The 12,866-nt window shown below is 52.3% G+C and overlaps 5 protein-coding genes across 5 annotated transcripts; 4 read left to right on the plus strand and 1 right to left on the minus strand.

Annotated features, from left to right (window-relative positions):
- Positions 1–3,117: 3,117 nt before the first annotated feature.
- On the plus strand, positions 3,118–3,729 carry CONPUDRAFT_51129 (ACN9-domain-containing protein; the record flags this gene model as incomplete). Its single annotated transcript, XM_007767150.1, has 4 exons — positions 3,118–3,209; positions 3,279–3,358; positions 3,436–3,575; positions 3,631–3,729. 4 exons carry the CDS (start codon positions 3,118–3,120, stop codon positions 3,727–3,729), a joined length of 411 nt encoding a protein of 136 aa, XP_007765340.1.
- Positions 3,730–4,308: 579 nt separating this feature from the next.
- Positions 4,309–5,142, plus strand: CONPUDRAFT_150775 (Cyanase; the record flags this gene model as incomplete). Its single annotated transcript, XM_007767442.1, has 7 exons — positions 4,309–4,323; positions 4,391–4,469; positions 4,527–4,600; positions 4,661–4,813; positions 4,867–4,896; positions 4,951–5,060; positions 5,112–5,142. The coding sequence occupies 7 exons, from the start codon at positions 4,309–4,311 to the stop codon at positions 5,140–5,142; spliced, it is 492 nt and encodes a 163-aa protein (XP_007765632.1).
- Positions 5,143–5,400: 258 nt separating this feature from the next.
- Positions 5,401–6,624, plus strand: CONPUDRAFT_150776 (uncharacterized protein; the record flags this gene model as incomplete). Its single annotated transcript, XM_007767443.1, has 1 exon — positions 5,401–6,624. One exon carries the CDS (start codon positions 5,401–5,403, stop codon positions 6,622–6,624), a length of 1,224 nt encoding a protein of 407 aa, XP_007765633.1.
- Positions 6,625–6,907: 283 nt separating this feature from the next.
- Positions 6,908–9,250, minus strand: CONPUDRAFT_119090 (DUF1479-domain-containing protein). The gene is made up of 8 exons (XM_007767444.1): positions 9,109–9,250; positions 8,825–9,047; positions 8,396–8,771; positions 8,153–8,321; positions 8,062–8,098; positions 7,817–8,013; positions 7,577–7,760; positions 6,908–7,514 (listed from the first exon to the last, which is right to left on the minus strand). The coding sequence occupies exons 3-8, from the start codon at positions 8,558–8,560 to the stop codon at positions 6,974–6,976; spliced, it is 1,293 nt and encodes a 430-aa protein (XP_007765634.1). The 5' UTR covers positions 8,561–8,771; positions 8,825–9,047; positions 9,109–9,250; the 3' UTR covers positions 6,908–6,973.
- Positions 9,251–10,147: 897 nt separating this feature from the next.
- Positions 10,148–11,805, plus strand: CONPUDRAFT_142328 (arylalcohol dehydrogenase). The gene is made up of 4 exons (XM_007767445.1): positions 10,148–10,494; positions 10,555–10,779; positions 10,838–10,988; positions 11,042–11,805. Exons 1-4 carry the CDS (start codon positions 10,186–10,188, stop codon positions 11,563–11,565), a joined length of 1,209 nt encoding a protein of 402 aa, XP_007765635.1. The 5' UTR covers positions 10,148–10,185; the 3' UTR covers positions 11,566–11,805.
- Positions 11,806–12,866: the final 1,061 nt, after the last annotated feature.

The raw sequence follows: 12,866 nt of genomic DNA on the forward strand, positions 1-12,866 counted from the left end.
AAGGGAGGAGAGAGAAAAGGCGACACAAAGGTCTTATCTTATCTTATCTCTCTATCAGCTTTAGGGCTGGTTTCATCATCTGTCTCTGATTGGCCAATATTATATTTAGACGTTTGAGTGTCGCGCAACCCAGGCAGGAGCGCTCGCTTAAAATAACTAGAGGTCTTCTCTTGTAGTTGGAATGCATGTCGCCGCTTCAGACATTGCCTCGCAAGAGCTATAGGTAAAAACAGAAGCAGAAAGACGCCGAGCGATTGGTGTTCATGCGCCCAATGTGGTGTGGCTGGGTTTCTTCCCCCGCTCGCCTGCTCCACTTTTGCATTATTGTAAAGGTCAGCGGGTATTCGAATCTCTACCGTTTTTATTGTTCGTTAGTGTTCGTGTCTACCTAAAGCGGTGGCTGCCATATGCAGTTGAAGTTATCGATCGCTCAATGATAATTTTGTTTCTGAAATGGTCTCCGTATTTTATATTCGACTAACAAATGTACGAGCAAGATCATCGATTTTGATCGATGGTAAGGTGTCCGTGACATGGTGTTCGGCCGAAATTCACTGCCACACCGTAACGATATGTTAACTCAATGGGAATGCGTCACCATTCGTGATCATGCAAAACTGTCTCGACGACGATATTATAACGGTGATCACTCGGTATAACGGTCAAACTTTTCCCACCCATTTAGTGATGTATCTCGTTAACTGCTCAAGCGCACAAGCGCTCAATGTCGAGTTTGAGAGTCACCGTTAACGTTCAGAACGTTTCCAGGAATCTCGGAACGTCCAAAATCTCACTAGTGCGAGCGTCGATCCGCCCGCACCGGAGCCAGGGAACTTGTTCATGACATGCCGCAAGATCCGAGAGGGAGGTGTGATATATTTTTCCGACGTTGTAGTCCAGAACAAGTTAAAAGTAGGGCACGGCGCGTGTATGTGCCTCCACGTTGAGAACAATAAGTAGCATCACACGTATGCATACGCCGCATCATGGATCAGTGTTCGGCGATTGTGCTGCGATGAAATTACAAGATGGCGGTCGAGTTATGGGATGCCGGCTTAAAATTGGTTTGACAATCTTGTAAATGTGTATGTGGGCGGAGTTTTTGTTCCGCCTTGAAACGTAGCTTGGGGATGATGAGCGGTGACCTCTGTATCATTATCGAAGTGCAGGTCCGCGTCGTAGTGCAGGTCCTCATCCGCAGCGCAGCATGCTGCTTTAATGGTAGCTCGTGTTTGTATACGTACTTTGCTGGCTAATACTGCTGGTATATTTTTAGTTTCGGACATACGGGTATGTGTAGTTCTGTAAATAGGAAGAAGGCATGATAACATGCATGACCAGAGGAAGAGGTGCGTAGCGTGGATTTTCAAAGGAACGTTCGATTTTCTGATCATGATGCAGCACACCTGTAGAATGTATGTTCGTGTGAGATCTCCGCAGCTTCAGGCCTAGAAGTCCTGTTGAGCCCCTCGATCAATCGTTGAGTTCTCCGCATCGACATCTTGATGCTCGATGCCGTTGATGCCTGATGCAGATGCTCCGCCATCTCACTGGAACCCCGGTATAACCGTGACACGGTCTCCGCATCACTGGAGGACCCTCCGTAACGTCTGAAATTTCAGATTCGTCTTCAAACCTTGTTATGCCGAAATGCCGTTGTCAACTTGTCTGGTAAATGAACATTTTTCAACTCCGACGTCAGCTCGAGCAGTCTTCAAACGTAAAATCTGGAGGAGGGGGGTACTCCCCTCCTCCAGATTCAAAGTTGTCTTCAAACCAATAGCCGATGTCATACTTGACGTTCCGCGACAGATCCGCTCCGGGTAATGAACGAAGCAACGACTTGGCAATTCATTCCTTTGACATTGCCCTTGCCATGAAGTGCCTTGACCACTGACCCTACGGAATTCCCAGGTCTGTATCTTCAGACTTCAGATTCAGCCGAAACTCCGACATTAAAGTTTGAAGGCGAATCTGAATTTCCAGACCTTACGGAGGGTCCTCCACTGTGTGTATCTCACCAGCCAGCTCTGCCGTGATCGGCGCATGCCGAATTTGAATGGCCACCTCAGGGCCAGTAAACGCCCAGCATTTGGCGCTCAGGCTTGCCGCTGACTCGCCGGGTGGCCAGCCAATCGACGTTTTGGTACCCGGCCCGGCGGTGGAAGCGGCGTCTCACGTTCTCGTTTGACACTCATCAGGTCCTCGGCCTACAGAAATGGAAGGGGTAAGCGAGTATTAGGGCATTACCTGTACAAGCGATGTGCGGGGAATGGAGGCGCTTAGAACTTACGCGACGTCCTCGGGTCCCGGTATTGGACATGTGCCGCAGAAACCCGAGGCCAGCATGCCTGATCATGAGCGGAAGGGAGGACGGAGTTGGGCGACGGCGTATAACAGTGAGATGCGTTGTGAGATGCGCATTTGACCTTGTTCGCATGCGCCCACAGGGACGTGTGAGTGCCAGCAGAGTGTGAAAGAGCAACAGCCCGAACAAAGCCAGTTTGAGTTGACGTTCGAAATAGTCAGTCGGGCGACGGGTTGGGTCAATGACGATGGAGCATCACGATGAGGCTGCGAAAGCTGGAACAGTGTTGGGTGATGTGCTCACCCACCGAACGTTGTGACTGGTCTACATGCGGGTGCATAATCTTGATCGCCGCTGCGTGTACTTGTAGTACTGGTCATTAAGCCACAGTACGGGTCTCAGAAAGTTCAATGTGAATATTAATGCAGACACTCCAAACATGCGGATCTTCGGGCTAAGATCGTGTGAATAGATACAGCACGGCGAGACCTACTCCTTAGATCTTTGTTAAACGAAAGAGCAAGTGAGGATGTGGAGCTCTTGGTCTAGTGTGTAGTGTCTGCCGTCGTGGTACAAACCCGAAAGCCTTCAGAAAACGTAGTGCGACACCGGGCCGAGTCTCTGACGTCGGAGTTCTCGGAAACATGCGTAGCACAGCCACAACAACCTTTCCTGATCTTCGCCCTGCAACCTCGACTCGTTCAGTCGACCGGTGCTGGTCATTGCCTACCACCAGAGAACGGTAAGTATTGACGCGTATTGTGTTGTTTATCCAGCTAATCAATTTATCCCTAAGTATCAATCTCACTATGCAACGAAGTCTGGTCCGCCTGGCGGAAAACGTCTCTGCAAAGCCTCTGAACCTGCGCGTGGCAAGCGCGACACTTCTCCCACCACTTCCGTAAGCGCCCGCATTTTTGCGGCAGTTTAGACAATTGCTAACTTGATACTCTCCACGCGTTGTTACAAGGTTATACCGAAGCCTGCTTCGTGCACACAAACGACTCCCATACGAGATGCGATCGCTAGGGGATGACTACGTCAAGGCGGGTGAGTGTATGCGTCCCTCTCACCCCAAATGCCTGCTTGTTTCTGATGGGTCTTCTCTCCTCCCGTCCGTATTACAGAGTTTCGAAGACACAAGGATGTTACGAACCCCGTGTACGTCATGGGCTTCCTCTCGCAGTGGAAGATGTACCTCGACCAGCTACCGGAAGACCCGCAGGCAAAGAACTTCAAGAGGATGGACGCTACTGTGTTTGAGAAGGTGTGTCTGTACGCTTGCCAGCCTTCTCTCCCGCGTTTCTCACTGGCTGCTGTAGATGTCGCCGGAGCAGCTTGGTCAGTTGTACGAGCTCATGCACGCTACGAAGAAGGTCTGGAAGACGCCAGAGCAGCAGGAACAGGAGGCGAAGTCATAGACACTGACGGGGTCGCGCTCATTCGTTGCCATAGAGTCATTATGTGGGGTTCTCGGGGCACCAATGTATCTTCAGGCATGTATGTGCACTCTTTATAATATCTAATGCCGCTTCCAGTCCCATCCGGCATCGTACCCGATAGTCTTCCCCGCGCACACACACACGCACACCGATACTCACCTGGTCCATCCCACCCTTTACAGAAGCCGGAGAGCGATCGAACCGTGCAAGAGTTCATCCCCTTTCTACTCCGTGGTCACGGTCTCTTGCCTGCCCCCCGTAGTTGTTCAACGGCCGTATCCCATTACAGACCACGCGCACGCATACCGACGCTCCCCTGCTCTACCTCGCCTTTTCCCTAAACCTACTGAGCCCTATGATACCTAGGTTCCAACCTTCCGACACGCTCGGCACGGTGGTTGTGCCTCCGCCGGCACCTGTCTCTGTCACGTGTGCCGGTGCGGAGCGAATGAGAGCATGGATGACTATGGGAACGCATGCGGAGGGCTATATATGACTTGGCATATTGTGTAGTTTCTGTCTTCAAGAGATTCGTCACCCTTTGAGCTCACTCCCACCATGTCTCAGCAAGCTGTACGTGTCACTTGTCCTCTCATCCTTTCTACCAGAGCTCATTGAGATCGTGAAACCGCATGCACAGACCGTCGCATCCAACACGCGCCCCTACTCCGACTTACCCCCTATCTGTGCTCAGTTCTTTGAAGCGAAGGCTCGCAGTGGTAGGTTGACCATCTCAGCGAACGAGTGCTGCTATTCGTCTGACCCTTGCCTCCCAGGCAAAACCTTCGCTGACATAGGCAAGGCTATCGGGAGGGACGAAGTATGGGTTGCGTCTGCCTTCTACGCCCAGGTTTGTCTTGTCCTATCACTATTATATGGCGTTCGGTCGCTGAGATAGTGGCTGCGATAGGCAAAGTTGGAGAAGAGCGACATCGAGGCACTTTCCAAGGAGCTCGGAATCAACTCTGTCGCCATCCAGGCTGAGCTCGGCGAGCACTGGTGGCCCGATCGCGGACTCGGACCGGCCCCTCCGAGTGATCCCGTTCTCTATCGTCTGTATGAGGTACGCTGGCCAGCTAACTCGAGCTTTGGAGGATCACTGAATACCGCTCAAAGGGTGTGATGGTCTATGGCCGTCCGATCAAGGTATAATTGTACCCTACGGTCACGGACAGAACCTTGCTGACGCGTTCCTGCTAGGCTATTATCCATGAGAAATTCGGGGATGGAATTATGTCGATGATCGACTGTAAAGTTACGGTCGACCGGAAGCCGGACCCGAAAGGCGATCGTGTTCAGCTTCTCTTCGAGTAAGATTTAGCTTGAACGTTGCTCGTGACACTAACTAACAGGCGATTCAGTGGAAAGTTCTTGCCGTACAGCAAGTGGTAAACCTCCGACGTAACCAAACAATGTAATTCTAAGGTGTCAGTCTGTACTAATACACTCCTATTATTGGGACCACGACCGATGTCAATCTTTGACGCGCTGAGACACCGGTCCTGTCACTATCTTGATCCAGACTGGGTATTGTGTGGTATATCTTCTTCACCCATCTTGGCCTCTGCTGTTTATTGCGATCACATCGTTCCTATCTTCCGTCACCCATCTCATCACCCAGCACCACAGTTACCTAGACGTCACTCCAAGATGGCAGCGCGTGCTAACCCCATCATCAGCGCCACCACCACCTCAACGCGGGCGTTGCACATAGCATCGTCGCCTATGCTTTCGCCGAAACTCTTCGGACCCTCTGGAGCGCGAGCCGCTCTCGAAGGTGCCGCGCGAGGGCATGCCCATCATGCCTCCCCCCATGAATCTCCAAGTTCTCCCCAGATCCCAATGCGCCAGCGTTCCCTTAGCTTCGGTCCGTCGCACAGTCCGCCTGCGACTGGTCCACTTGTCCCGCTCCTCGACACGCGCACTCTGCGTCCGCTCAGGAATCAGCACCCTATCACCCGCCCTCCTGCTGCTTTACTAGGAAGGCCGAAGGCGGCTTCCTCACTCTACCGCCCTCCTTATGTGAGTGACGAGCTCGCAGACCCCCAGAACGCAGTAGATTCCGCCTACAAGATCATCGCCGCCACCGCGAATGGAGGGACCGTCGGCAGCTATAGCGGCAAGTTTTTCTCTCCCATTGCCACCCAGATGGTGTGCCCCCCTCCGCCGTCGACGCCCGAACCCGCCGTGATCCGTGGGTCTGGCTTTAGCACGCGTCGTAGGTCAGCCCACCCGGGTAGGATGGACCTCTCTTCCATCGCTAAGGCGCAGCTTGACGTGCGCTTCGCGCGGGTGGCACCCTTCGGCTACGACGCTGATGCTACTATCCCTCAGAGCGTCTCCGTTGGGCTTGGTCTTGGAGCGAGCGCGGGGCAAGACGCGAGCTGGGGCCCCGAGTCGGACCTAGGGCTGGGTCTCGGCGCTGGACTGGGACTGGGGATATCTAGTGCAGCGTACACTGGACAAAGTCGTCGCTCGGTCAGTATGCCCCGCCTTCGCTCTCGCGAGGGCAACCGCAGAGCATCACCCATCGAAGAAGAGCTTACCCACGCCGGTGACAACCAGCTCTCTCCCGAGTGGTCCACAGAGAGTCCCAGTTACCTGAGCTCTGCCACCCAGGAGCACCAACTCCCGCCTTCGGCGTCGATGCCGACTCCCCCTCCTGAACAGGACAACGTCCCCACTGGCGCGAAGGCCGTCCTCAAGCCGACGCTGCCCGCCTTTTCTCCATCGCCCTTGGTGATAGGATCGCCAGCGTTCCAAACTTTGGGCGCTACCGCCACCACCATCATGGGCGCAGACGGCGGTGCCTTGACCGAAGGTCGGACGCTGTCCAACCCGTACTTCCCCCGAGCCGCTGCCCCTGCTCTGTGATAATTGGCGGAGGCACGAGCTAGCAGCGGGCTGCTAGAACCGTCGCTCTGCCCAAAGGAGCAGTGACCGGACCGTTTCTAAGTAGTAGGATAGGCGCATCTCGATTTGTATCCGCTTATGTATAGTAGTACCTTAGCGTAGAGAACGATGTAACAGCTTGATACTGATAATTCCATGTATGAAATTCTAGATGCTGTGCTGATATCGAACGTTTCAATACTTACCTCGTGAATGACTGATGTAAGCTGCCTCATATGCACTTCTTCAACGATAACAAGAGGTGGTTACGTTCATATGTTCTAATGTACACTTTCTGTACTTATACGCATTGAGGTCAATATCAGTCTTTCTACGCGAATCCCATCGCAACCCTGCTAATGGGCTGCACCAAATCGCTCTCGGCACCCAGACCAGTATACTTCACGCCCTCCTTGAGCTTAGGGTAGTCGGGCGGGTTCACGCCTGCCAGGAACGTCTCGAGCTGCTTCTTGACGTACGCGTCGTTCTGCGGGCACTTCGGCACCGAACCGATATACATCACCGCCGAGTCGCCCGTGCCCGTGTGCTCTTCCTCGACCGAGTGCACGACATCGCAGTGCCAGAATACCATGTCGCCCGGGTTCACCTTTGGTACGGACGTCATCGTCTCGTCGAGACGGAGGTGCGGGTGCAGCTCAGGCGTCGGACGGGGCCCGTGGAAGCCAGTCTCACGCGGGACGATTCCTGGGAAGGAGGGCGAGGAGATGTCGAACACCCAGCTGGAGGCATCGAGGATGTCAGGGGAGGAAAACGGGACGGTGGGGCGGAAGAAGGGGCGGAGGATGGTATACGCGTTGGAGATGTGGACATCGGGGAAGACTTTGAGCGTCCCCTGGGTCGGTGCGGTCTCGCTGAACAACCACAACAGTTCTGAGTCAGCAGTGATGGAGTGCAACTGATGAATAAACAGCACCTCATGGCGAGCCAACCTTGGAAGGTACGGAAAACGGTCGCCTGACCAGGGCGGCCGTATAGGGAACTGCGCGCATTGAGGCGGTCCTTGAGCTCGTACGGGTCATGCTTCCTCCAGTTGCCACTCAGAATCTCTGCAAAGCACTGACGGAAGTTCTCGTCTTCCCAGCGCTCGATTGATCCACCTATGACCTTCATTGTCAGTTCATGTGAGCCTAAAGCTCAGCTCGAAAGGCGATACCATCAACGTGAGGAGGATGGCGATCCCATTGAATTCCTGGGTGGCGGATGCGGAAGCGATCTGCATATACGAGCGGTGTGGACATGTCCACACCAGGGATGCTTTCGCCACCTCCGAGATGGTAAAGGTTGTTCAGCCACGCGGACGCCTTGAGGACGTTGGGGTGTCCACGCGCGAGCACCTGAGCACGGGTCCAGCTGCCATTGTGATCAGCTATGGGAAAGAGAGACTAGGACGATACTCACTAGAGGTGGAAGAACTGCATGTCGCCCTCGGGGAAGCCTATTAGAGCGGTAGATCAGCGCGTGATAAGGGCTCTTGTGAGAAATGACATGCCGTCGATATCTGGGTTCGTTTTGATGAATTCTTCGAGGCTAGCCTTCCATCCCTCTGCCTCCTTGTCGTCTACAACACCCTTGATTACAACGGACCCCTTGCGACGAATGACCGCCACTTGCTCTGGAGTGAGCTTGTCGAGCTCGTCAAACCTGACCTGCGGAATGTGCTACAAGCGGCGCAAGGGGATCCATTCATCAGCTTACTATGTCAAACCGGGATGATGAAAGAATGAGGACATACATTAGGGCCCTCGGCTGCGATCTCTTTCGTGCGGAGTGCTAGTTCGCCGAGAAGATCGCGCCAGGAGTCTGTAAGTCGTGTCTCATAGTCAGCGCCTGCGAAGCGTTCTGCAAGTTCGCGTTTGAGGTCCACAAAACGGGCTGGCCATTGAAACTCGTCAGCCATGTTGTCCTTGGTCTTGAATGCTTCGGTGGGTCGTTTAACGAGGAGGTGGGCCTCTTCCAGGAAGAGGGTTCAACGGGTGATAAGACAGCTTTATAAGGATCGTTTGCTGGGACGGACCATAGCGGTATCCATGCCTTGAAATGGGGTGCTGGTCGACGTGCTTTGTGAGTTGATTCATGGTATCGGACCGCATCCATGGGGTCACAAGCCCCTGAGAGGCTTCAGTAAGGTGCCGAAGTTTACCCGAAAGTTACTCCTCCTGACCTATGTTTGAGACGGAGGCCAGCCGGGTGGCCAATCTCCGACTTGAGTTGGGTCGGATGTGTTTCCGTTGGTCTAGAGCAGAGAGCTGGCAGACGTGCTGTGCCGGGGACCTGGTGGAACAGGGTCGCCTCAGTGGTCAAGACTCAAAACTTTCACCGCCGCGGCTGCGGCTGTCACCGTATCGTAAAACACCACTAGCATGACTTCGCAGAGCCTCACAGAACTTCGCAGCAAGAAGTGGGCTCGGTTAATAAAACGATGCGATTCAGAAGCCCAGAATGCACCTTACCAGTTCGAAAATTCCCAGCGCCCCAAAACCCAACTTTCACCTTTCAAACTTGGACACCCAATAAGTAGACTCCAACGAGACCCTTCCCCGTTCCGGGCTCGATGGAGGCCCGCATGTAGAGAACTCGAGGACCTCATGACCTTTTCTGACGGAAGGCTGTTATCTTGGGAATGCTGGTCGGAGATGTTCGCAGTGATGAAGTATTCGGAGTCTCGGGCATCTGCCTCAGCACTGGTGGCGGTGCTAAACAACAAAACCTCAGTGCGGCATCTTCCGTGACGGGCCTTATCAACCGATGGTCAAAACGCTTCTTGTAAGCCACTACCTCCAAAGCCAAAGCTTTGTTTCATATGCTGCATCTTTTGGCCACGCCTCTATAGGTCTCATACTTCGAAAGGGGTATGGACGAACTCAGTCGACTGTCAGCAGTCGGTCTCTTGAATTCTCCGGTAGGGCCGTGGTTTTCCTGCGGCTGAATCCAGTTAGTCATCTCTGAAGCTCTTCAATTGCGATGTTTATGCTAGGAAAATGCCTCACAGAAGGTGCCGGCAGCGGAAGTGAGGCTCAACAACAGGGCTCAGGCCATTCTTTCATGTTCGCATTCTGCGTTAGCCTTCAACGAAGTTGGACGGGTCGGTATTCTCCTGTATAATTCATTTTTGCGCTCCTCTAGGACCAACCATGAAATATACTCAGACTTGATACGGGTATTTATTGATTGTCATAGGTAGGTTGAAGGTGAAAATTGAACACTTCAAGGTACTTTCCTGAGATGGTGTCATGGTCGGCTCAAACACTGACTAATACATATTGCTTTCTAATCCCGGTGTATATTTGTCGCTCGCACGCAAGTTGGATTTGAGATCAGCTCCTATACTCAATTCAACTCGTAATATGCCGGGCCGCCGGAAATTTCTCTTGGTATCACATAGTGGCGAGATCAAACATACGACAAGTCACCTATGAGAGGTTTCGATGGCCTATAAGTACGTCTTCCTTGCGCTCTTCTAAGGGACCCATCTCTTTGCTCACACCTTCTTCATACGTACCCTAGCGTATCAGAAAATTCGCAATGTCAGCTTTCGCTCCCGCCCCCAAGCCTGAAAACCGCCTCGCTCGCTACCGTGCCCTTTCTCCTAAGGCCGCCGTGCATGTCTCGCCTCTGCAGCTGGGCGCGATGAGTGTCGGTGACAAATGGGGTCAATTCGGCTTCGGAAGCACGGATAAGGAGTCATCGTTCAAGCTTCTTGACGCGTACTTTGACGCCGGCGGTAACTTCATCGACACGGCGAACAACTACCAAGACCAGACGAGCGAGCAGTTCATTGGAGAGTGGGCTGAGAAGCGCGGGATACGTCATGAGCTGGTCATCGCTACCAAGGTACGCTGCTAATACCCACACCTACTTTGAGCCTGCCAATGACACGACCTGGACGTGTAGTATACAAGCAACTATGTGAACCGCGACGGCAAAACCACTCAGCAGGTACTTTTCACGGGTAATAACTACAAGTCGATGGCCGTCTCGCTCGAGAATAGTCTCAAGAATCTTCGAACATCTTATGTCGACATTCTCTACCTGCACTGGTGGGACTACGACACCTCAGTCGAGGAGGTTATGAATGGCCTCAACACCCTTGTGAAGCAGGGTAAGGTCTTGTACCTCGTGAGTCTACCCGCATTTAGCTTCAGTAGCGTCTGCTCTAACTCCGTACGGTATTAAGGGTGTATCAGACACGCCGGCGTGGATTGTCTCTAAGGCGAACCAGTACGCTCGTGACCACGGCATGTCCGAGTTTATTATCTACCAAGGTGCCTGGAATGTGATGTCACGCGACTTCGAACGCGAGATCATCCCTATGGCGCGCCAAGAGCGTAAACCTTCCTTTCATTCTTGCGGTAGCGTTTCCTAATGTCCTTGCTTATAGGTATGGCGCTCGCTCCGTGGAACGTCATCGGTGGCGGCCGTCTTCGCTCCGACGAAGAAGAAGAGCGGCGCCGCCAGACGGGCGAGAACGGGCGCACAAACACAGGAAAAGGTTGGGAGCGCACCGAGTCGGAACGCAAGGTGTCGAATGCCCTGCATAAGATCGCAAAGGAGGTCGGCACGCCGCATCTGACGGCTGTCGCGATTGCCTACGTGATGCAAAAGACAACGCATGTCTTCCCGATCATCGGCGGGCGTAAGATTGAACACCTACACGCCAACATCGACGCGTTGAAGATCCAACTTACAAAGGAGCACATCCAGGAACTGGAGAGTCTCGTGCCGTTTAGCCTTGGCTTCCCATACGATTTCTTTGTGGGTCCTTATTTACACTACACAAAATTCTCCCCCTCACCAGATGGCTTGCAGGGTACGGATGACGGACCATACAATGCGCTCATGAAAACGGCCGGATATATTGAGAAGCAGCATGGTGCAAGCCCGATTGTACCTGATCGGGACTAGATGCAATGACCTTCTCGGTCAAGGAGGGTTACCAGGCAGTACTAACGACGATATGGGCCATTTGGGTTGTGTGACTCCTTACGTCTACACAGAATCAAACCTAGGTCTGAGAATGCATCATCTACTTAATACGTTTCTCCCATTTGAACGATAATCCAATAATTTCGCTTTCTCGTCCTGCTAGGGTATTATGACCTTGGACCGTACTGACAATTTCAGTTGATTATTTATAAATATTTCTGGTGTAACTTTTACCGTCATACATGTTCCCGCTGAGAAAGCCCAATGACGGGCCTGACTTCCTCCCTCTGAGCTCACGAAGAAGGGCTGGTCAGATATGGAATGTTTATGCGAGTGAAGTTTGAAAGAAAGCATGGAGGCTATCTTGTGTTCCATTCAGCAGCGTTACACATTTAGTAACTAACCGAGTGTCGAAGCTTAAGGGATTTCGCGTAAACATTCGACTCGCTGCATACATCCCTATATACAACCATTATAAGCAGAAGTTTCACCTCCTACTGACAGGTATATTGCTACGGCGAGGCTTTACTATCAAAGGTAAAGGTTAACGACCTTTTGATCCTTCGGGTACTCTGGTAATAGCGTTTTCTTTGTCGTGCATGTCAATTTTTTGGGGAAAAATGTTTAGTGTTGACCAAACCTAGTGGTACTTGGTATTACTTCACTAACAACAACCCCTATCGATTACTGAACAGCCTCTGCACTGTTCATAATGTACTAATCTCAGTGAAGTTATACATCTACGGATTAATGTAGGTTTTTTAACGAGCCATACAGCAAGAAGGATCAGAAAACGCCTTTTCCCATTCTCTATGAAAGAGTATCTCGAGATTATGCTTACGTCCATGTGAAAACTCGCACACAAGACTAGTACCGTAGTTGGTGGCTTGGTACGGTAGAAGCTCTTCCAGGTGTCGTACCGATCTTGACGCACGTATTCTATAATGTCAGAGCTTCCCAGTCTGCGCACATTCGTGGGCCATAATGTTCATATGGAAATTCACATCCGCGAGGCTATGGGAACGTCAACCAGCGAACGTCGATACGAACGCAACGTCCACTGTCTAAAGTTACGGAGGACAGACCGGGGAGAAATCTCCCTTAATGTTATCTCGATAGTACAGCAATAGTCGCGTTCCTATGGAATGAACTTCGAGTGGGGCATGGGGGCATGATCGCAGTGGGGCCTATAACATTGACTCCAGGGGATCTGCTCATTTCAATCCAGCATTAGACTTAAGTTTGGAAGGTTTTAGAGAAAGTGCCATGTCGACTAACCT

Source organism: Coniophora puteana, assembly GCF_000271625.1.
Source record: "Coniophora puteana RWD-64-598 SS2 unplaced genomic scaffold CONPUscaffold_3, whole genome shotgun sequence".
Classification (NCBI taxonomy): domain Eukaryota; kingdom Fungi; phylum Basidiomycota; class Agaricomycetes; order Boletales; family Coniophoraceae; genus Coniophora; species Coniophora puteana.

Coding starts and splice junctions, on each gene's coding strand:
- CONPUDRAFT_142328 (XM_007767445.1), top strand. CDS start 10,186: ATGTCAGCTTTCGCTCCCGCCCCCAAGCCTGAAAACCGCCTCGCTCGC. Junction 10,780..10,837: donor AGGGTAAGGTCTTGTACCTC/GTGAGTCTACCC, acceptor TACGGTATTAAG/GGTGTATCAGACACGCCGGC. Junction 10,989..11,041: donor CCCTATGGCGCGCCAAGAGC/GTAAACCTTCCT, acceptor CCTTGCTTATAG/GTATGGCGCTCGCTCCGTGG.
- CONPUDRAFT_119090 (XM_007767444.1), bottom strand. CDS start 8,560: ATGGCTGACGAGTTTCAATGGCCAGCCCGTTTTGTGGACCTCAAACGC. Junction 8,099..8,152: donor AACGAACCCAGATATCGACG/GCATGTCATTTC, acceptor CCGCTCTAATAG/GCTTCCCCGAGGGCGACATG. Junction 7,761..7,816: donor CCATCCTCCTCACGTTGATG/GTATCGCCTTTC, acceptor TGAAGGTCATAG/GTGGATCAATCGAGCGCTGG.